We start from the raw sequence: 22437 nt of genomic DNA, 5'->3' as shown, positions 1-22437 counted from the left end.
GTGTTGACCCAAACTGCACGGAGATCAAAGTAGAAATCAACCATATAAAGATAGCGGGGCAGCTGCCAAATATCGGGAAATTAAAGGACGCACATTTCCGTGGGTCAAAGAGAAACGCAGAAGGAAAACAAGAAACCGTTTGAAACTTAATTGCCAGGGACAGTATTACAAGCAAGACAATAAAATCTGAAGAGAAAGATGGTATGGGAAAATGGATGGCCTGATGAAAATAGGGGGATGGTGATGAGGGGATAGGTAAGGGACGGAGAGGCTAAGCGAAGTCATAAGAAAGTAGGGGTTCAGAGGCCCCAGGAAACAGAACGCTTCTTTGACAAAATAACCTGGGGTCCCCTTACTGATCACAAATCTCTTATTCAGCCACCAAATCATCCTCCCTGATCTAAAGGACTTATTGATCATGCCTGTCAACACTGTTGATGAACACTGTACCTTTGTGGGCAGAGCAATGAATCCCTAGGAGAAGCTAGGCAGACAACAATGTGGATGTGATTCTGCAAATGTAGGTAACACACCCTCTAAGCCAGTGCTGTCTGGTGCTGGGGACCCGTCCGCTCTTGGTCTTCACTCACCTCTGTTCGCATGTGTGCTTGCACGCATCCTGTTTCTTGTCTACCTCCTCCAACACTGCTCTCTCTGTTTAGAAAGCTTCCTCCCGTTGCCGGCCAGCCCAAACATCACCCGCAGTTCTCAGAGGCTATCTTCTCCATCTTAGATATAAAGTCTCCGTGATGTATCTTTAGGCAGACAGCATCTCTTCCTCCAAGTTGGTGAGGAATTATTTTTTCCATTTCTTTTTTCCCCCCAAGATTTTATTTATTTATTTGACAGAGAGAGCCAGCACACAAGCAGGGGGAGCGGCAGGCAGAGGGAGAAGCAGACTCCCCTCTGAGCAGGGAGCCTGACACGGGGCTTGATCCCAGGACCCCAAGATCATGACCTGAGCCGAAGACAGACGCTTAACCGACTGAGCCACCCAGGCGTCCCTGGTGAGGAATTCTTATGCCACGGTCCTACTAGTTTTTCATATCTTGGTGTGTGTGTTGGAGGGGGTAGGCAGAGACCTCTGTCTCAGGGATCACTCATGGCACCTTGTGGCTAGTAGGAGCTCAATAATGGCTCTGGATGAAAGAAGAAAGGCAGGAATCCTGACATAGGAAAGAAGAAAGAAAAAAGGGGCTTTTCCAAAGCCACTTCAAAGGAAAGCAACAATGACATGGCAACTCAAGGAAATACAAAGTTCTTATTTTTTTAAAGGTTTTATTTATTTATTAGAGAGAAAGAGAACTTGAGTTGGGGCAGGGGCAGAGAGAGAGGGAGAAGGAGACTCCCCACTGAGCAGGGAGCCTGATGTGGGGCTCGATCCCAGGACCCCAGGATCATGACCTGAGCCGAAGGCAGATGCTTAACCGATGGAGCCACCCAGGCACTCCAGAAAGTTCTTATTAATACAACTCACGCCCTCTCACAGACTCCCAGTTATTAAGAGTCCCTAAAAGGAATTTCTAGACAGAATAGCTTTCACAGAAGAGTGTTCTACTTCTTTTCTGTTTTAACTCGCAGCATTCTGAATGCACAGAGAACAGTTAGTAGACGCTTGCTGAACGAAAGGCGAAATTCTTTCTTAATGCATCACAGGGAGTAGGCAGGTCCCTGGCCTAAGAGTCCCAAAGGCTGCCTCCTGTGTAACTTGGGCACATCCCACCCTCTCAGAACTTTTTCACCCAGAAAATGTCAAAGGTGTGACCCGTTCTACCTCAACTGTCCAGAGTTACCTTGAGAAAGTGTACAAAGACCTTTGAACGCCGTAGCAAAGAAGAATGCAAAGGGACCCGCAGTGACGGCCAACCAAACATTGAGCGCTCCACCCGGAAGTGACAACTTACATTGATTCCATCCAGTCCAGGCAGTCCAGGCTCCCCCTGAGAAACAGACAAGGCAGGACACTGAAGAGATTAATTAAGCCTGTGGAATTATTTCATAGATAACGGACCTATGCTTCATGTGCAGAAAAGCACATTGCTGATGCTTGGACCTCCTCTGTCAAGGTCTTGTGTTTTAAATAATGCATGAATTGGGCATATTCAACCACCTACTTTCTTTTTTTCCCTAAGAAAAATCTGGACTCTAGAAGACACATATTATAGCCTTGGTTGAACAGGATTTCATATTTTACTTGGAGTAATTAATTTTCACCTTTGCTAGGAACTTATCAATTAGAAACTGCTTCTGAGGGCTGGTGATTCTCTTGCTCTTTTTGGAAGAAAGCAAAGCTACCTTCCCGTGTGCCTTCATCCCAAGAGAATCTGTGCCCATATGTATACAATGCAAATCAGACATTTCAAGGGAGAATCAACAGAGCATACAGTCTCTGATTACATTTTAATTACTTTGCAGCATCTTAAGTCACTGTATGAATCTGTAATATAACCATCTTGTGGAAATTGCTGTGTTCCACTGGGTCCAGGGTCTCCGTGATTTTTGGCAAAGCCATTTAATCAATGTTTGCTATGACAATGACTATATTTTGACACCTGCTAGTCTTACCCCATTTGGCTTATGGTCAAAAAAAAAAAAAAATCAGCTCTCTGCGGCATGGAAAGAGCACTGCTTGGATTTTAGCTCTTCGGTAAACTGCCTATGTGAGGCCACAAGTCACATAGTCTCAGTGTACCTCAGTCTTTCTATCTGTAAAATGAGCAACACGAATCTGACCATCAGGAGCTCTTTCCAAGCTTACCATTCGATCTTCTGCCATGGCATCTAAGCCAAGAGCCTAAACCCTGTACCTTCTCCAGTTCTCAGCCACCAGCCCCAATCACTGCCTTCCAAACTGATTTGCAGCGCTCCTGGTTCTGGGCACGGGTGGAAGACAGTAAGGTGCCATTCTTAGCTGAGTGAACATGTGTGCATCTTCCCTTCTGATGTTGGGCGCATAGATTCCCATCTGCTACCAGGGAAATGATGAGCCCACCTCCCACTCTGCAAGGGAATAGGGTCAATCATTTGGGCACCAGAGTTTCCTGAGGCGCCCACAGGATTCCAGGTAGCATACACCAAGAGTATAGTCACAAGAATACAGAAGGTTCTTGCCAATTCTAGGAAGAGATGAAAGTTTCCAGCCAGCTGCAGAGTTGATGGGCAATTTTTGCAGACAGCCAGGGGCCCTGCTAGGGTAACGGGCTCATGGGCAGGTACAGGAAAGGGCGGGGCCAGGATCCTGGGCCAGAGGCCATGCTGAGATGGGCAGAGACATAATGTGGCTTCATACCAAGGTATGCAGACATCAAGGGTGGTAGGGTAGATAAAAGGTATCTGCCTCCAGGATAAGTCTTGGCTTGTCAAAGGAAATGATACCCATGCAAACTGTTTGTTTGCTGATCTGTCTCCTAGTTTTGGTCTAGATCCTATAAAGCAAATCTCTTCGACAGTATGGTTGCAAACATTTCTGTCAGTGTTTCTGCCACAAAAAGCTCCAGATCCCTTTTAAATCTAGCTCGCTCTGCTCCCTAAATAGAGACACAGATGCTAGTTCTGGAAATGTTTCTATCGGAGCTGGGGCCCAATCCCGGGGAACTCAACTTATAGCCAGCCTACTTAGCTGTCTGCCTTAGAGGCTCTTACCTTCATTCCTTTGAAAGTACCTTGGGCAAGGACAGGTTCACCTTTAGAGCCTTTCTGACCAGGAAGCCCCTAAGTAAAAAAGAAGAAACACTTGTGAAGAAATGCATGCGCGTGCACGCGCACACACACACACACACACACACACACAGAGTTTTGTTAACAGTATGATCTGATCACATAGGGACACAGCAGTGAAAGTCTGAAACTATGTGGTTTCTTCTATGGCTGTGCTAAGGGGCAATGTACATCCCCCCAAACGGTGCTGTGTCTCAAAGCTATAAGCCTGCTTCCCCAACTCCCAAGTCAGGAGTCTGGAAAGGGATGAGGAAGTAGGTGACTTTGACGTGTAACACACATCGTTCGTAAGCCTACCGCTCCTCTGCCACATGCCTCACAGGTAGGTCGTTGACACGGCCTCTGGTTAGCACAGAGCTTAGAGACCTTCTGCAAAGAGCCAGATAGTAAAGAATTTAGACTTTGTGGGCCATATCTAGGCTCTGTCTTGTATTCTTCTTCTCTTGTTCCGCACAAACCTTTAAAAATATCAAACCAAGCCGCAGTCGTGGGTCACACGGGCGTTTGCGACCCTCCGGTTTAAGAGAGAAAACCCTCTCTACTTTGTGCTTCTGCCACAAAACCTCAGCGTCAACCCCTAAGAGGCTTGGCGTGTCTCACGGTCAACATGGAGAGCAGCTGAAAGTACGCCGAACCTGACTACCAACCAGACTTTTTACTGTCTCAGTGGCAGATGTTGGCTAATGTCTGCTAGATGTTGTCCTCCTCGGGAAAATCGGCATCCCTATACTTAAGGGGAAGTCAGGATTAGTATTGGAGGTAGGACTAAACTTTGGGGACTGAAGAGTTGGCTGAATTATGGCTTCCTCGACCTCAAGGATCATAGGTATGATAGAAGAACAGTGGGTCCCTGAAGCCCCTTCTTTCCGAACGCTTCCTGTTTCCTCTTATTCTTATGGCCGCTCGTTTCATCAAATAAGCTTGACAGAATATCTACTTGAGGTTCAGCAGGGTTAGTAAGGGTTCAGCTTAGTAAAATCTATGCCCAAGTTCCTATTTAGGTTTAAGGGGAGGCTTAGGGACAGGATTAGGTTTTACCCTTGTCCTTTTGGCTGTTAGGGTGTCTATTACCTCAATATTTCTTTTCTTCCTCTTGGGGGCAGCATTTCCTCACTTTCCTGGATTTCCATTTTCTTAACAGAGATATGATTTGCTCTCCTGTTGCCATGGCAGTGTTTGGAGGCCATTGTGACTCAAACAAGCTCATACTATGTTTGTAATACGTCTTTCTCCACCCCCACCCCCACCCCCGCTGCATATTGGTTTGGTCTTTAGATGTCAAGGTCCTTTATGATGAACTGAGGCTTGTGCTTTGTCTGTCCCACTTTCTCACGCGGATACTCACACCCACAACTTGGTCCCTGAAGGCAATGGTGCTGCTCTTCCAGTAAAATACTAACTAAATAATGTTTCAATGAATATAAGGTGTAGAGATCTTTTTGAATTAGTGTTTTTGTTTTCTTGGTATACATACCCTGGTATGGAAATAACCCAAGTGTCCGTCGATGGATGAATGGATAAAGAAGATGTCTCTCTCTCTCTCTCTCTCTCTCTCTCACACACACACACACACACACACAAACACACACACACACACACAGAAATACTACTCAGCCATTAAAAAAGAATCACATCTTGCCATTTGCAACAACATGGATGGACCTTGAGGGCATTACGTTTTTAAGTGAAATAAGTCAGACAGAGAAAGACAAATACTGCATGATTTCGCTGATACGTAGAATCAAAAGCAAAAGCAAAACAAACAAACAAAACGAAACAAATCTCAGATACAGAGAACAGATTGGTGGTTGCCAGAGGGGAGGCTGGGAAAGGGGATGGGTGAAATGGGTGAAGGGGAGAAATAGGTATAAACTTCCAGTTACAAAATAAGGAAGTCAAGGGGATGTCCTGTACAGTGTGGTGACTATAATAAATAATACATATTTTAAGGATTTTATTTTTAAGTAATCTCTATACTGTAACGTGGGGCTTGAACTTACAACCCCGAAATCAAGAGTCGTATCTTCCACTGACTGAGCCAGCCAGGTGCTCCTAGGGTAAATCATATTTTATTGTATACCTGGAAGTTGCTAAGAGAGGAAACTTTGAAGGTTCTCACCATAAGAAAAAAAAAATTCATCGCTCTGTATGGTGACAGATGGTAACTAGACTTAGTGTGGTGACCATTTTAAAATGTATACAAATATCAGATCATTATGTTGTTTGTCTGAAACTAATATAATGTTAGATGTCAATTATACTTTAATAATAACAAACAAAAAAGAACATGGGATAGCACTGGAATAAGACATACTGAAAAAATGCCAATTAATTCATGTAACTATGGAATCTAAGAGTATGATTTCTAGCTAAATCTATCACCTCGATACCCTTAGTAGCTTAGATTATGTCAAGTAAGGTTGATAACAGGCTTGAATGTGTTATTTTTCTCTTTCTAGTTGCTTACAAAAGCAGCCTTGCAAGGGCATGGTATCTATTAGAGATTCTTCAGATCCAAATATTTGAGGCCTGTCTGCATGAATGGAATTAAATAAAAGTGGTGACAGCAGGATCTAAAAAAATTAATCCTGGAACCGAGGGTTATGGGGTGGGTTGGGGGGGGAAGGGGGCAAACTATGTCAGTATAGAGTAGGACTTCTCAATTCTTTCTCACTATGGACACTTTGGAACAGATGATTCTTTGATGTTGGGGGAAGGCTGTCCTATGCTAGTAGCATAGCCCCAGTGGTGACAACCAAAAATGTCACTAGTAACTGTCAAATGTCCCTTGGGGTGCAGAATCACCCCTGGTCAAGAATCACTGGTTTAGACCAAGCCTGCCAAGCCCTTTGGTCATTATCAGTGCTCCCATGATCCCACGTAAGCCTTCCAAGTACTGCATTTTCCAATGTCATCTGATGGGGGAACATGTCAAATAGCCTAAGTGTGTACTTTGCTCTGAAATGTACTAGAGGCTCTTCACAATCTTGCTGACTCTAAAAGCATCATTTGAAAAAGAAAAGAAAAACCCTCTGAGGAGTGGAGTGTGTGTGCGCCCCCCGCAACTGGTATTCTTTAGATGCAGATGCTTGACGAGGTCTCCGTAAAAGCAGGGAAAGGCAAAGAACACCATTGGAAATAATGGACAAAGATCCTGCAACGTACGGGTGGTCCGAGAAGCCCAGGATAGCCATCAGGGCCCTGATATCCAACAGCTCCTTGAGTGCCATTACAGCCATCCAGGCCAGGTGGGCCCCTGGGCCCTGGCTGTCCGGGGTGGCCCTGTTCCAAGAGAAAAGAAGGGATCATGTCAGCTGTAGGACTCCGACCTACCCTGAGAAGCTCCAGAGGAAGAGAAATAAGTATGCTGCCCAACTCTGGCTCCTTGTCCACTCCCTTTGCCCTATGAGAACTTTGCTCTTAGAGCTTTCCTCCACACTCAGGTGTATGGAGCTGATGACAGCCCAGGGTGACCGCTCCCCAAAGGATCGATGCTTTAATCGGACCCGTGCTGAAACCAAAGGGATCAAGCCTGAAGAGACGGGATACACAGGGTGGTGCAACTTTGTCTTCCAGCGGTACAAAGATGTTCGGAGATAGGGCTTCGCTGGCTGGCAGCTGAAGTGTTAGCATCAGGGAATCACGCCAGGCCTTGGGACTTCCTCAGAACAGACCGGAAACCAGGCAGCGTGGCGTGGCTTTCTATATTGGAAAAGCCTGGGGCTGTTTTTTCTATGGCTCAGCCTAGGAAATGATGCTGGCTGTTGGTCAACAGAGCAGAAGCACTTTCCACAGCCCTACCTCTGTACCTTCGCCCCTTCTTCATACTTACTACTGAGACAGTTGTTTGGCCGGGAGAATTAGCAATTAGTCACATAATTGGTCAGAATTCAATAATTTCCCGGAGTTGAGCTTCCATGGTGCATAGAGCCCACCTTTTCTTAGGGAACAGATCTTTAAAAATCTGTCAAAAGCCAGGCATGTGCTGGGTATGGAGCAAAGAGATGACCTGAAAGCCCAGAAATCTGGAAGGGTCAATAAAAGGTCGACTCCTACCCTCCCACATGCACATTTTAAAGCCAACCATGGATATTTAATAATTTGAGGAAAACGTGCCACGCATTCGACACTCAAGTTTTTTAATTATTAGGGAAACGAACTTTTGTCAAATCCTTCTCGAGAACATGCTTCGTAGCATTTTGATGTGTTTTCATTGTTATTATGGTGGTAGGAGATAGACAGTCTACTGATACAAAAGTGGGAGTCTAGACTGCGGGACTCATAGAATGCGAAGAACAGAAGAATAGTCAAGTCGTCAACATTTTATTCCCAAACGAAATGGCTATTCTTGTTTGCCTTGAAGATCTATGCTCCACCTTCCCCAGTTCTGTGCCTTGGGAGGCAGACCTTTAGGAACAGTGCCACCTAAGCTCCTTCTCCCTCTGTCTCCCGGTTGTCTTTGGCCACGGGGAGACACAAGCAGAAGATGAAAGAACAGGAGGAGAAAGAAACCAGGTTGTTTATTTCCCCCATGCCCTCCTTTCCCGGCCATATTCCTGACAATGGCCACATCTCTCTACAGGTCTTCATTGAGCAGCCACTATTTCATGGCTCCAGGTCTGACCAGTATCCAGTATCCAGTTCCAGTATCCCCATTCTTTCTTTCCCCTTCGAGCCTAGGGGCGGCAAAGCTCTTGTGTCAGTTGCGTTACAATCCATTGCTGTTGCCCTGAATCATGTCCACATCCTTCGTGGACATATATACCCTTCGTGCCACTCTCTTCAGTTAACCCTTTCAGGTGGAGTGTCTATTTCGTCCTGGGATCCTGATCGCTGCTTTAAAATATCTCAGCCAAACGTGTTAGGGGTTATCGCTGAGCTGGGTACCAGGGATGAATTAAGGCAAAGACAAGAGGCTGGCTCAGTACGAGGGACGTGACTTACTGCTGGGGCCTTGGTTCTGTTTGACACCAAAACCTCTTCCTGGCTTCTTACTCCTTGGTATCCACATTTTTTTTTTTAACTTAGGTCCCAATCCTGTGGTTTTGTGCCTGAATTCCTTTTTCTTTTTTAAGATTTAATTTATTTATTTTAGAGAGAAAGCATGAGCGGGGAGAGGGGCAGAGGAGGAGAGAGCATCTCAAGCAGACTGCGCGGAGTGCGGAGCCCGACACGAGGCTCCATCTCACAGCCCTGAGATCATGACCTGAGCCGAAATCAAGAGTCAGACGCTCAACCGACTGAGCTACCCAGGTGCCCCTTGCTTGAATTCTTAATATCTTCTACCTGCAGGATTCCAAGGGGTACCTGTTCACACTTTCCCACCTTAGCCGAATTCTCTGGAATTAACCTCTGGCATTTGACTTAGACCTGTCAGCTCCATCTTGTCCAGCTGATACCAGGAGGTGACAGATAAAGCATGTTCTGAGTCAGCCAGACTTGTGTTCCAGTCCCAGCTTTGCCTCTCCCCAGCTTGAACCTCAGTTTCTTCATCCGTAAAAATAGAGATTAATAATACTACCTCCTAGGGTTGTTGTCAACTTCAAAATGAAATTAAAAGTTTATGGTTACAATTACACGAGGCTAAGTTTACTACATAGGAGCTCAATGAATGAGAAGTCTTCCTCTCCCAGGCAAGTCAGCAAGGATAAGCCACCGGGCTGAACTTCTATCTCCTTTTAATTCTCAGTAGTACCACAGCATTTCAGACACTTGGCCCCTTCTGGTTTTAGCTAATGATTTTACATATGTGTGTGCCAGCTCTCAATGAGAATGTAACTCTTTGACAACCGCAAGGCACCAAACCCACAAAATAAGAAGATGTGCTGTAATCCAGAAGAGCAATGTTCCTCAGAACCCAGATTTCAAAGGGAAAAGTTTCCGTTTGGTGAGTGGTCTGTGTTCACTTTGAAGATATAAATCTGGTGTGTTCATTTACGAGTCTCTAGGAAGGGAAATGTTTGAGATTAACTCCAGGAGAAAAGCTAAACATACATTGCAAGAGACAACTTGAAAACTTCTGCTCCCAACTTATGTGAACTGAAAACAGTTGATAAACATTCATTTCTTGTGGGTGCCAACAGCCCCAACGCACAGCTGTGATATCATTAAAAACCACAGGCCTACCGCCCTGAGTCTACATTATTCTCATGTTGGCTATCTTGATGAATTCTTGTTTGTTCATTCTCCCAACTGGTTGCTGTGCCCCTTGGTGCACAGACTTGGATGATCATAAAATGATTACTTGCTCATTCATGTTGAAACTACCTACATGGCAGCAACAATGGAGTTTCGAGACCAAAACCAGTGACACATATATTAGCGATCAGCCAATACTAAGCGGGGAATCAGACTTGTGCGGTGATCCAGTTTAGTAAGATGTGTTGGGAAAGCTGTTGGTTTCAGCTGCCGAAAGTAGAGCAAAATTATTAGTCTGGCTGGGGCCAAGGGTGTCTACATCTTCCTGTGTCTGAGGGAGTCCTGCCAGTCTGACAACTTTGCTTTGTGGGCACTAGAGGTTGGAGTCAGTCCCGCAGATATTTCTAACGTTCCCAGTATGTGGTGAATTCAGCCCTGAGGTCTCTGAGCTTCTGAATGGAGCAGAAGATGTAGTCTGAGCTTTCAAGAAAGCTAGATAAGACCATCACACAAGACAGCTAGTAATACTGTGGGCCACATGTAATGAGGAGCTAGAGTGCATGGAACAGACACCAAGGACTCCTAGGAGATTAGATATGGAAGGGAGAGGTAAGCAGCAAACAGAAGGTGCCCAATAAATACATCTTGGACCACTGGAAGAGAGGGAAGGAACAAGGGAGAATAATTTCACAGAGTAAGGGAGCCTTGGAGCCTGAAGCTAAAGCAATCAACAGTCAAAAGCAAACATAGACAACCTTTGGTCAAGGGAAGGGCCAAGGGAGTGGGGACTTCTGTCCGGAGCAGTGCATTCATTTGGAGGAATGTGGACACCTGTGCCTCACTCTCCAAAGCAATGAAGTCACAGAGAGAAGTGATCAATTCCTGCAAGCCCTAGGCCTCTCCTGGCCACACGCTGGAGGCAGAAGCATCCAGCTGGACTCCGGGGAATGTCCCAGTTCCGAATTGGAATCAGCCTCTGTGTCACAGGATTCGCTTCCTTCCAGCCCCCATTAGAAAGAGACTGCAGGAGGAAGGGCCTGGTGCCACTGCAAGCTCCAAATCCCCCACTCAGCTCCACGGGAGGAACGGAAGAGGCGCTCTCTAGCTTTCTGGTTTTCCTTACCCGCTGGCTCCCAGAAGACACACAATCCGAGCAAAGACTCTGGATAAAGTGCTGATAGGAGCACAACCAGGGGAAAATACCAGAGGATGTCATAAAAGGACAGTTAACCCCATCCAGTTATTTCCCTGCTGGCCCATTTCTGGGCATTTTGCAGACTCTGCAGTTAGATAAAATGCAGAATTGTGATGGCCAATTCGTTGATGCAGATAACAAATACAAGGAAATAAGACTTCTGTCCTCCAACTCCACAACTGTATACTAGATCTGGAAAGAAAACGGATCAGATGATGATATCTTTTTTTTAAGATTTTATTTATTTATTTGAGAGAGTGAGAGAGAGCACACAAGCAAGGAGAGGGGCAGAGGGAAAGGGAGAAGTAGACTCCCTGCCGAGCAGGGAACCCGACTTGGGGCTCAATCCCAGGACCCTGGGATCATGACCTGAGCTGAAGGCAGATGCTTAACCAGCTGAGCCACCCAGGGGCCCCCAGATGACAATATCTTTGAGGGTAGATCCATACGCTTTTTCTGTATCTCCGTAGTAGAGTGACAGCGTCTAGCGGGTGCACGAGAAATACCTACGGATTGGCACAAAGAGGTTTAAGCCCCCTTCCTTGATATTAGAAGACGCTGTTAAGTCCAGGATTTGCCAAACTGTGCTTAGATATGGTTCAGAAGAAGCCCTTAGAGGTTGCTGGAAGGATAAAAGCAGGCTCTAAAACCTCCCTCAAAGAAACTCTACTTTTCCCTGATCCATACGCTGAGCTTCCACACGACCTTTGGGTCTTCTCTGAAAACCACTGCTGTAGATAAATGCAGCCCAGGCTACAGATGAGATCTATTAGACACGTGCCAACAGGCAGAACTAAAAAATGACAGCAGCAAGGTGCAAATACTGTATTCTAAAGGCTGGCAAAATGTTAGTCACGGGCTCTCCAGTGGTGGGATAAATAAGGATACAGGGTGAAAATGGAGAAACCAAGGGGTCGGACTGGATAAAATGGGAAAAGGAGATGTCTGTAAGCTACAGATTCCTCACTTATCTCCAGCAAAACCAGGTCCTCAGGATAAAGAGAAGGGGCTGTCTCTGTGCAATCTTTGGAATAGTCGTTCTGTAAAAACTAAAAGGAAATTCATGCTGGAATGAGATAAGGCTGAAGAGAACAAATCACTGGAATGAAATGTATCAAGATACCACTGAGTATATTCCTGTCTAATTTTATGTATCCTCTTAATATTTTTTCCCTTAATTTCTTATAATGAGTACACGTGCGCTCTGATGTGTGTCTCCACACATCATCCCCAGTTAAAGCTCCCCTCAACCCATAAGACCTAACTCTTTTTTGGCCAAGATATTGACAGCTATGCCTGCACATGTCCTAGCAGGCTGATTTAGTGCTACCTGTAACTAAATCCCTGGGAAAGTGTGTGCGACCACTTCTCTTCAAACCTGATCACGCGCGTCTCAACACTTGACCCAGAGCATGTGTGTGTGAAACAGGATGTGGTGAAGGCCAAGGTGCATGTGCTGTGAGGCACGATCTAGAAGTGGCATTGAAAAATGCCTCTGTGGACAAACTCACCGGAATCCCATTGATGCCGAGAAAGCCAGGAACTCCCATGGGACCCTAAAACAAGGAATAGGAAGAGAAAGGTAAGAGACAATCTAATTGATCTCCACTAGGTCCAGTGGGTTCGTTCACATGATTCATGACTTAAGATGTGTTGTGCACCTCACTCTCCACATTGTGTCACCTTGCTCCCTACTCCAGGTCCAGGGGATCACTTGCCTCTACCCAAGGTCTTAAATATGTCTGTGTTCTGGGACCAGATTTTATCTTAAGCAGTATGGCGCCCAACTGAAAATAATGGCTTGATATTACATGCTGCTTTGACATCCGGGAAAACCGGGAGGACCTCTAAAGGCCTAGCCCCAGGTTCTCCTGTCTCCCCTCCTTCCATAGATAAGGTCTCCTAGGCAAATGGCCCTCTTTATCAAACAGAGCAGGTGCAGTTCCTGTTTACCCCTGAGTTGTAGGTTTCAGTCCCTGATGGCCCATTGAATTATTCAAACAAGCCAACCACATCCTCCCTTGGGAACCAAGGGGCACCTCACCCTTTTGACACTACAAAGGCTTCCTCCCACAGCCTCTTTTGGTTTATTCTGTTCCAGAGTGCACCCCCACCCACGTTGCCCACATGGTGTGTGATGTCCTTCTACCCTGTGCTGAGTATAGGTGATTAATAAGCCTGCTGTCAATCTCTTCCATGCAGCGTCAGGAATCATGTCTTCTGCCATCCCCAGAACCCTAGGGTTGGAATCCCTCCCTTAGCAGTGGGGTAAATAGGAGGTGATTAAAATCTGCAGGGAACATAAATTAAGCTGCTAAACTCAGCCAGCTACCATGACATGATCAATCTCCTTTCTTGCATCTCTTTCCCTACCTTTGTGGCCCAGATTCCTTCCCAGCATTCTGACACCTTGTTTCCCAGTCTCCTTGCTTGGATTCCTGACCTCTCCTGGCCAGCTGATTGAACTTCTGACCCATGCCCACCTTGCGCCCACCTGAAATCCCACCCCAGCAAGCTCACTTATCTAGCGAGTAGCCAACACATGCACTTTATGGCTTGCTTGCCATGAGGGTCTCTCTAGAAATGGGTTGATCCATTAGCAGCATATCCCCATCCTGTTCCTTATTAAAGTCTGCAGCCTGGCACCAAGGTACTCAGGATTAGTATTATTTCCAAAAATGAACAGAACTGAGATTTAGAACCTTTCACCTTCATCCCTATGGTCCCCTAGTCAAAGAAAAACCAAGCTCTGGTGTTTTTACCTTATCTCCTTTTGGTCCATATGGTCCCAGGGGCCCTGGGGAGCCCCTTTCTCCTTTCAACCCGGCTAAACCACTAGGGCCGGCAAATCCTTGAGGACCCGTTGGACCTTGAATTCCGATTGGTCCCGGTCGCCCCTAAGATGGAGAGAAGGGGTGCAATTAGCCAATAGAGGGCTCAACATCAACATTTCCCATTTTCCCATGCACACAGAACGCTGTCATCACTTCACTAAATAATTTTGGCTTAGAGATCTGTAAAGCATGCCAAAGTTCCAGACACGGATCAGAAAAGGCTATTTTCGGGGCTGCTAAGCTTATTTGGATAGAACATATTTTATAAGCACATTTAATAAGATTCATGTGCACCAAAATCCTTCAACTTTGTACTTCTTAGGAGATTAGTTATTCAGGTGGGATAATATTGTCCTCTTCCTAGTTAATGCCAGGCCATCCATCGGATTGTCAAAATAGTGAAAGAACAGAACGCTGGAGAGCTTCGTGACATTTTATAACTCACATTCAAATGGCCAACCCCATATTTGCAGTGAAGTCCAGAAATGGCTAGGCCTAAAGAACATTGCCTCGAGGGTTCCAGAGAGGGGAGAAAGATCCAGAGAGGGGAGAACCCAGAAACCCATGGGCTGACCAACCTGGGAAAGCTCATCTATGTTTGCAGATCTCAGGGCCCGATCGCTGCCACTGGAAACAGATGCTTACAGGGAACACGCACACGTGTGCACGCACATGCACACGCACACACAAGCACGTGCACACACACACACACACACACTCTTTATTTGTTCCTTCTCTATCTCTCCCTCTTTCCCTTTAACCCACCATCTGTAGAATGTTGAATGTGTAAAATTCAAGAAGCCTGAGACTATCCAGTAAGTATCAATTATGATAGCAAGAGGGAGCAGCTTGAGGATTTTGAATGCCTTAGTTATAAAGTGTGTAACAATTAAGTCTGAGAGTTCAGGCTGACATTTCAAAGCTGACCGAGACAGAGAATTAACCCCAGTGGATGCAACACAGGCGGGCTGGTCTATCATTTAGAACAAATCCCAGTAGGTACTGAATATTCTTGGCAGAAAGATGAAAATCATTATTAATGTGTATTACCTCTCAGAGAACACAACGCCATACCAGGTAGAGAGCCTGTTTTCATGAACGCTTCCCCTCTCCACCTCTTGGCCCTTTTACTGACTATCTGCAATTTCCTATAGATCTGCGAAAAACTCAGAAAAGCCCATTAGACATGCCCTTTAATATTTACCTTCAACGGTTACTTTTTAAAAGGCTGGAAACAGCTTTTCTCCAGTCACGTACTGGAGATGCAAATGGTCGCCAGCTGTGCGGGGCCTTTGGAGTCAAATTTCCAGTGTCAATCAGGCCCACGAAGACTAACAACTCATCCAACGAAGTACGGAGATGTTCTTCCCTAGAAGCTGCAATTTTCTGGAAGTACCACCCACCACCCATCAACCTTCTCCAGCACCCAATGTACAATCTCTAAAGGGTGCTAGGTTGCGGAGTGCTTAATGGGCTTTCTTCAAGCAATAATGGAGTGGGATGAGAACTTTCACTTTGTATGCTTTTACCCCCCCATTGTTGGAATTTTGTTTATAATGAGTCTGGTATTTATTACTCTTGGAAGTTTTTAATATATTTATATTTTATGTATATTTTATGTATATATTATAAAAAGAAAAAGACCAAGACCAATTTTTAAAAAAAAAATAATGCTGGGGTGTTGCGGATTAACGAAGTCCAAAAGGTAGGCCTAGCTTTCAAGGCTAATGTCCACAAAACGACAGCAAACAGTACAAGTCTAGAACAGAGCCCAAGTGGTCCAGGAGCAAAAGAAAAGGTTGGCCATGGAGGGTTTGTGAAATGCCTACGTTCTGTCCATGGCTGGGGGAAGTCATAGCCCACAGTGGAAAAGCTGAGGGGGCCCCAACTGAGGCGGGCCTGGAAGGCAAGGAAGGAACACTGAAGACTTGATGGAGGAGCGAATAGGGAATGCTCAGAGATTTGGGGACATGGACAGATGGCAGGAAGGCAGCATTTCAGGGCTGAAACTCATCCATGAGCATTCAGGAGACCATGTGTGTGTCAGCAGGAGGCCAGGGCAGCCTGCTTGAGGCTGGAACAAGGGAGACAGATAAGAACCAGCTGTTGGGGGAGGAGGGGACTGGTTGGTGGGAGGATGGGGGCCAGGATGGGCTTGCTGAGGCCAGGTTATTACTAGCAGAGAGGATGCAGGCAGGGCACTGAATGCTTGACCCAAATCTGAGGCCTGCCCAAAGCTTTCCCACATCGAAGGATGGGAGGTGGAGAGCCCAATAAACCATTAGACTGAGAGAGCAGACTGTGGAGTGGTCCAGTTCCCATCTTGCTCACATCACTAGGGCCTGAGCAGGGCCTGAGCAGGGCCTGGCAGGCACACTCCAACTCTGGTCTCTTGCCTTTGTGAGCACGCACTCAGCAAGAGTAACTAAGGAGACACAGGAGTGAGGCGATTCTAGGGCTGGACTTAACAGGAAACCTGATTCCATCCAGAAAAGGCAGGATTCCCTGGCCCACCCGCTCTCTCTTGGCTGGCCCGCCATGCTGAATTTGCCACAGAGAGCTTAAAGTGAGTCTCTTAAAGGACTCGTGGATTCTTTGGATTCTAATTCTTTTTCCAAAGGGGCTTCTCAAATGGCCCCCCACAGGGGCATGCGTACCTCCAAGATACAGGCTCTGGGCTGATCCAGCTAGAAACCTCTCAGACCCACCTAAGGGCCAGAAGCGGGGCTTGAGGGATGTCTCAGAGGCCTCTGAGGTACTACTAGCCTAGAACTGCCTCCTCAGCGGGGTGCCAGGCCCTTCTGGAGTCCGCAGCCATAGGATGCGAGACGAGGACTCTTCCCACTGCGGTCCCGTCATACAGTGGCACAGAGTGCGGTGAACAGACCAAGATGGCAATGGAAAGAAGCGAGAGACGTTTGTTTTGTGGGTTGTCTTGTCAGCCATCCCTAGATATGCTTCCTCTGTGCTTCCAGCTGTGTGTTCTTTTTCGCTCGTCTCCAAGGCACAGGGTTCCTGTCTCTGTGCCTACTCTACGGCTGAAGCTTAACCCTAAATCAATGATGAACTGCGATTATTATTATTATTGTTTTTTGGTCCTCCAGAGAAGCTATCGGTGGCACTTTTCATAATGGCCAGCAGAGGTCAGTGTGAGAACACAGCCGCTGCGGATAAGCAGGTGGGAGGGTGGGCCTTTCTCGTTACAAATAAAAAGAAATCAAACCAGTGTCAGAGAAGTCACAGAATGTTCGAGCAGAAAGGGCCCTTGGAGACCATTTCATCTAGGTTCTATTTTCTACACGGGGGGAAGAAAGAGGGCGAGAGAAGGGGAAGGGCTTGTTCGGGTCGCACAGCTAGTGAGGAGATCGGCATGGGACCCAAACCAGACTGCCTGCTGCCAGCGTGGGGCTCTTTCCTTGCTCGCCAGTGGCAGATGTCCTAGGGGGTCCTTGAGGCTGCCCCCCTTACCCCGGGCCCGCCCCTGGGACTGTCCCCGTCAGTAGGCTGCGGCAGCCAGATGCTCACACATCATTTCTCTCTTCCTAACTCTGATCATTTCACAGAACCAATCTGAAACACCATCACTGTTTGGATGGCTAGCAGAATTTCAATGGGCTTGGACCAATGCCCTGCCCTGATACATGTCATTTATTTTGGCAAATAGACCCAGACAGGGCAGAAGGGACTCCTCCAAGTCTTTCCAACAAGCTCTCCTGCCTCCATCTGCTAGGGATTTTAAATATGCGCAGCAGGGTCTAATTCTCAAGAGACCGACCTGGGACTTGCGCCTGAGGCCAGCAACTACAGTGTCTGAGTGAAGCCCGGGCTGGCTCCCTCCTGCTGACCACAGGGCATTGGGGTTAGTATGCAGTTTCGGGTCACCTTAGATCAGACCACACCCACAGCTCCAGCCCTGCATCAGTGGGGTAACAGACCCAAAATGGGTCTGCGTATAAAAGACAGTAGTCCCTCCTTACTTGTGGGTATGCGTTCCATGACAGTACCTAACCCTATATATACACTCACACTGTCATATCCTGTACATACGTACCTGGAATAAAGTTTAATTTGTAAACCAGGCACAGCACAAGATTGACAATAATAATAAAATAGAGCAATTATTAACAATCGTGCTGTAAAAAATGTTATGTAAATGTGGTCTCTCTCAAAACATCTTACTGTTCTGGACTCACCCTTCTTGGAATGATGTGAGATGACAAAATGCCTACATGATGAGGTGAAGTGAGGGGGAACAACGTAGGCATTGTGACGTAGCATCAGGCTACTATGACCTTCTCACCTAGAGCAGAAGGAGGATCATCTGCTTCCGGATCATGGTTGACCACGGGTGACTAAAACCACGGAAAGCAAAACCATGGAGAAGGGGAGACTGCTGTGGCACACATGCGCAGAAACAGCATCGAGGAATCTTAAAAGCACATGCCTCAGACTAGGTATGGGTGTGAAACAGAGGGGGCTGGCTTTTTCTTACTGGCCCCCTTTCTGTCTTTTTATCCCTCCGTGAAGTTTCCAGTGTCCTTCTCCCATCAAATTAAAATTTATGCCTATGGAAGAATCTGAAACTCATTGCCACTGAGGCATAAATGACTGAGAACAACTTAGAGCTTTACTTCTCCCCAAGGGGATTTGTATTTTAATGGAGAGAAAGCATTAAGCTAGGGGATGCAAATGATATCTATGAAGCAGGAGGGAAAAGGGAGTGTGCACGGGCCTTCGGGAGAGTCCCATTATATAGCAGGGGGCGGTGTCCTATTGTGACCTGGTATCATGGTGCTGGATCTGGCGTCAGACAGAGCTGGAGTCAAATCTCCTTACTGTCATGGAATAGCTAGGTGACCTTGGGCAAGTGACTTAACCACCAAGTCTCTAGAGGTCTGAGAAATAATAGGTCTGCGTAGGGTTATTGTAGGCATTTAAGTGAGTTAATGAACTCCTGGCAAGTAGCATGAAAATATCCGTTCCCTTTCCTCTTTAGGTAACATTTATGGTAAAATGGAGAAGTTATGACTGAGTACTTTTAATGTTCCTTCTCTTAAGTCTAAGTGGGAGATACACAGATATCATTGAGAAACTCTCTTTGGGGCAGGGATGTGTGCCCAGGAATGAATGAGCATGTGTGCCAGCACCCCACATCTGTGAGAGCATTGCCCCCTTTCTTGGTGTTGGTGTCTTGGCTCTCCTGGGCACTCAGCTCTTCAGTGTCTGCTCCTTCTCCTAAAGGCACTTCTTCTACATGCTAATGACTCCCCGATCTGAACTTCCAGCCCCAATTGCTCTTCTCATGTGCCATATCCTTGTAACTAATGGCTTACTAGGCCTCTCCACCTGGATATACCATCCCAAACTCAACATGACCAAAGCTGAACTCATCATCTTCTCCTCCTCAACCCCATTCTCAAAACTAGCTTCTTCCTCTTGATTTAATGAAACTAACTCAGCAAACGACAGTCTATCCACAAAGTTGACCAAACCAAAAATCCAATGGTTCTCCATGACCTTTCTCCCCTTATCTTCCGCATCCCATCCACCAGCAAGGACTGTGAATTCCACCTTCAAAATACAACTCAAACCTGTCCATTTCTCTCTATCGCCAAGGTCTTCATCCAGGTCTTCGTCATGTCTCCCCTTAGAGTGTTGCCACAGCCTCCCAGTTGGTCTGCCATTCTCCAATCTCGCTTTACTTTCTTTTAGCATCCTGCTCCAGGGACTTTGTACATGTCTCTGCTCTCCTGCTTAGCTCCTATTTATCATTTGGCCTCCAAAAAAGATACCAGCTCCTCCAGGGGCACCTGGGTGGCTCAGTCAGTTAAGCGTCTGACTCTTGATTTTGACTCAGGTCATGATCTCAGGGTCATGAGATCGAGTCTTGCATCGAGCCCCACCTTGGGCCCCACATTGGGTGTGGAGCCTGCTTAAGATTCTCTCTCTCCCTCTCCCTCTACCCCTCACCCCCTCTTGCTCACTCGCACATGCTCTCTCTCTCTTTCTCTAAAAGAAAATAAAAAATAATTTTAAAAAGATATTGGCTCCTCCAGGGAGGCTTCCATGATTATCCCCACCCCACAGAAGGCTAAATTGCCTGTTTGTGTCTATATCCCCCAACAGACTGAGCTCCTTGAGGACAAGTCCTGCGTGTCTTATTTCCCACTGAATCACCTGTGCTGAGTACAGTGCCTGGTACACAATGGGAGCTCAGTAAATGCTGAATGAATGGAGAAATGAATGAATGAATATGCACACTGAGAAGTCAGTGGTCAGGCACAGCAATACCTTCATTGGAAGTCTAGATAGCCGCACCAGAGTGCAATCGAGAACCATCTGATCACAGAACCATAGAAAAGATTGCTGTACAAGACTTAGGAACTCATTCTGTTCAGGATGGAGAAGCTGATGCCCAAAAAGGGAAAGGAACTTAACCAAAGTCCATACAGTATCAACTCTACACATAAAGGAAGGGAGTGGAGGGAGCAGTAAGACCAGAGATATAGACCCCAGTGAGGAGGCTGTGAGCTCCTGGAGAGAAATAACGGTGACCTGGACTAGGTTTGTGCAAGAGAATACAGGGAGAAGATAGATTTGAGAGATATTTCAGAGGGTAAAAACAATAAAATGTGGTGCTAGATTGGAATTGGTGGGTTAGACTGAAGGTGTGAAGGATGACTCCCTGGTTTCTTCATTGGGCAACTGAGTGGATCTCTTTGCTGACATGAAGAAGCCTAGGTGAAGAAGAGTCTTGGGTGTAAGATGAGGAGTCCACCTTTGGAGAAGTGAGAATTAAAGTACCTGGGGACATGTAAGGAGATATTCTGCACCTGTTGCTCTCGCTAGATTGAAGGTCTGAGAGGGCAGGGTGCTCAGTTGACACCTTTACCATGGTATCTCCAGAGATGCTATGTCTGGTATGCAGTAGACACTCTATTTTGAGGTGTACCCGTGGAATGAACGAAAATACAGAATTAAATGTGCACTTGGGAATCTTCCAGAAGGCTACCTCCAAGTCTCATTAGCTAAGGGAAAAATTAGATTAAAGGACTTTGTTGCTATCCTGAAAAAGCCCTATGTGCCTTTGGGGAAAATGAAGCAGAGATCCCTGACCTCCAGCCTAGGAACTAGATGGCTTGAACTCTACACTTTGTCGTCACGTTCCAACTGGAATTCCTATCTTAGCCATAGGGCTGGGGCAGAGGAAATGCAAGAAGTTAGCAGACTCTGGCCTAAGTAGCTGGAGTCTCTCTCCTAGCCATGAAATATATGGTAAGAAAGAAACTAATGATAACACCCCCAAGGTCAGAATACTTAAGACACTTCAGGACACTTTTTCTCTCACCATTCCTTTGGAAGATCACAATATATCTGGGTGGTAGGCTGAGGGCACCAAGCTGCAAAGCAGTTAGCCAACTGGGCTTGCGAATGTCAGACAGTTGGTCAGTGGCAGAGCTGGTACCGGGGCCTCGCAATCAACTCTGCTCCTTCTGTTGCAACATATGGAGACAGCCATCCACTCCACTCTCCTTGTAATAGTACTAACGGGCTAGCATTGTGTGCAGAAATAAATAAGGGAGAAAGAACACCAGTAGGCAAAGAATAGGTCTAGTGTATGACAAAGACTCATATCATACAGACAGACCCATTTTGTGGCCAAGGAAGCCCTGGTTCAGTTTGATAATGGTAGCATCATCCACAGTTTGCCAGCAAGGGCAGTAACCCTGCCCGTCTAAGTACATACAAAAATAAATGGTGATTGGTGTCTAGCAAATTGTGAACCCCCCAAATTGTTAGTGCCTGTCATGGCTAAGAAGCAGTATCAGAGGCTTGCCCTCAACACCCAAATGAAAACACATTTATTTTCTATTTCTTAAGCTATAATCAGTGTTTAAAGCAGCCAGCCCAGGCATGAAGACATGCATCTACACGTTTTGTTTGCAAAGACACACACACCCATTCCAGTGGCTATTGTGAGCGTGTTGAAATTTTCAGAAAGACACCTCCCAGAGTGATAAAGTTAACTCTTGCTGGGCAACACTCTGCATCCCTCCCTTCTACCTATTTATTCACATTTCTCTTCTATATTTTTTTAATTAAAAAAAATTTTTAAAGTAGCCTCCTTGCCCAGCGTGGGGCTTGAACTCATGACCCTGCAATTGAGAGTCGTAAGCTCTACCAACTGAGCCAGCCAGACACCCCTAAGATGCCTCTTCTAAAACATAATAATGACCTTCTTTCTACCAAGCACTTCCTAAGTCCCATCAACTCTAATCCATCTCTCTAACAGCCCCAATGGGTGGATATTAGACTCATTTTACAGGTAAGGAAACTGAAATCCAAATACAGAGCGGGTAAGGAACCTGCTTGAGGTCACATATCAGGCAACTGGCGAAGCTAATGTTGGTGGTACAAAAGCCTCTACTTTTCCCACCAAGCTACCTTGCTCTGAATGTGGAATCCCAAACCCACTTGCAAAGGGGCAGTGAGAGCTATTCTGGGCAGAAAATATTGTCATTTTCACTGATAGCAGGACAACTGATCTCAATT

The 22437-nt window shown here is 46.2% G+C and overlaps 1 protein-coding gene and 1 non-coding gene across 2 annotated transcripts in view; both read right to left on the bottom strand.

Annotated features, from left to right (window-relative positions):
* Positions 1–15294, bottom strand: part of LOC103668927 (collagen alpha-6(IV) chain) — a 63068-nt gene extending 47774 nt beyond the window's left edge. The window contains exons 1-6 of the mRNA XM_040627574.1: positions 15142–15294; positions 13813–13947; positions 12562–12606; positions 6883–6999; positions 3643–3711; positions 1905–1940 (exon numbers count right to left, since the gene is read on the bottom strand). Coding sequence (XP_040483508.1) covers positions 1905–1940; positions 3643–3711; positions 6883–6999; positions 12562–12606; positions 13813–13947; positions 15142–15294 — 555 coding nt within the window. The remainder of the gene's footprint in view (positions 1–1904; positions 1941–3642; positions 3712–6882; positions 7000–12561; positions 12607–13812; positions 13948–15141) is intronic.
* Positions 15295–22011: 6717 nt separating this feature from the next.
* TRNAE-CUC lies at positions 22012–22084 on the bottom strand. The gene has a single exon. It is a non-coding gene; the product is annotated as a tRNA-Glu (tRNA).
* Between the last annotated feature and the right edge of the window lie 353 nt (positions 22085–22437).

The sequence above is a fragment of the Ursus maritimus genome (assembly GCF_017311325.1).
Source record: "Ursus maritimus isolate PB19 chromosome X unlocalized genomic scaffold, ASM1731132v1 scaffold_X1, whole genome shotgun sequence".
Classification (NCBI taxonomy): Eukaryota; Metazoa; Chordata; class Mammalia; order Carnivora; family Ursidae; genus Ursus; species Ursus maritimus.
The sequence above is the reverse complement of the archived record's forward strand: the minus strand, read 5'-3'. Positions and strand labels throughout refer to the sequence as shown.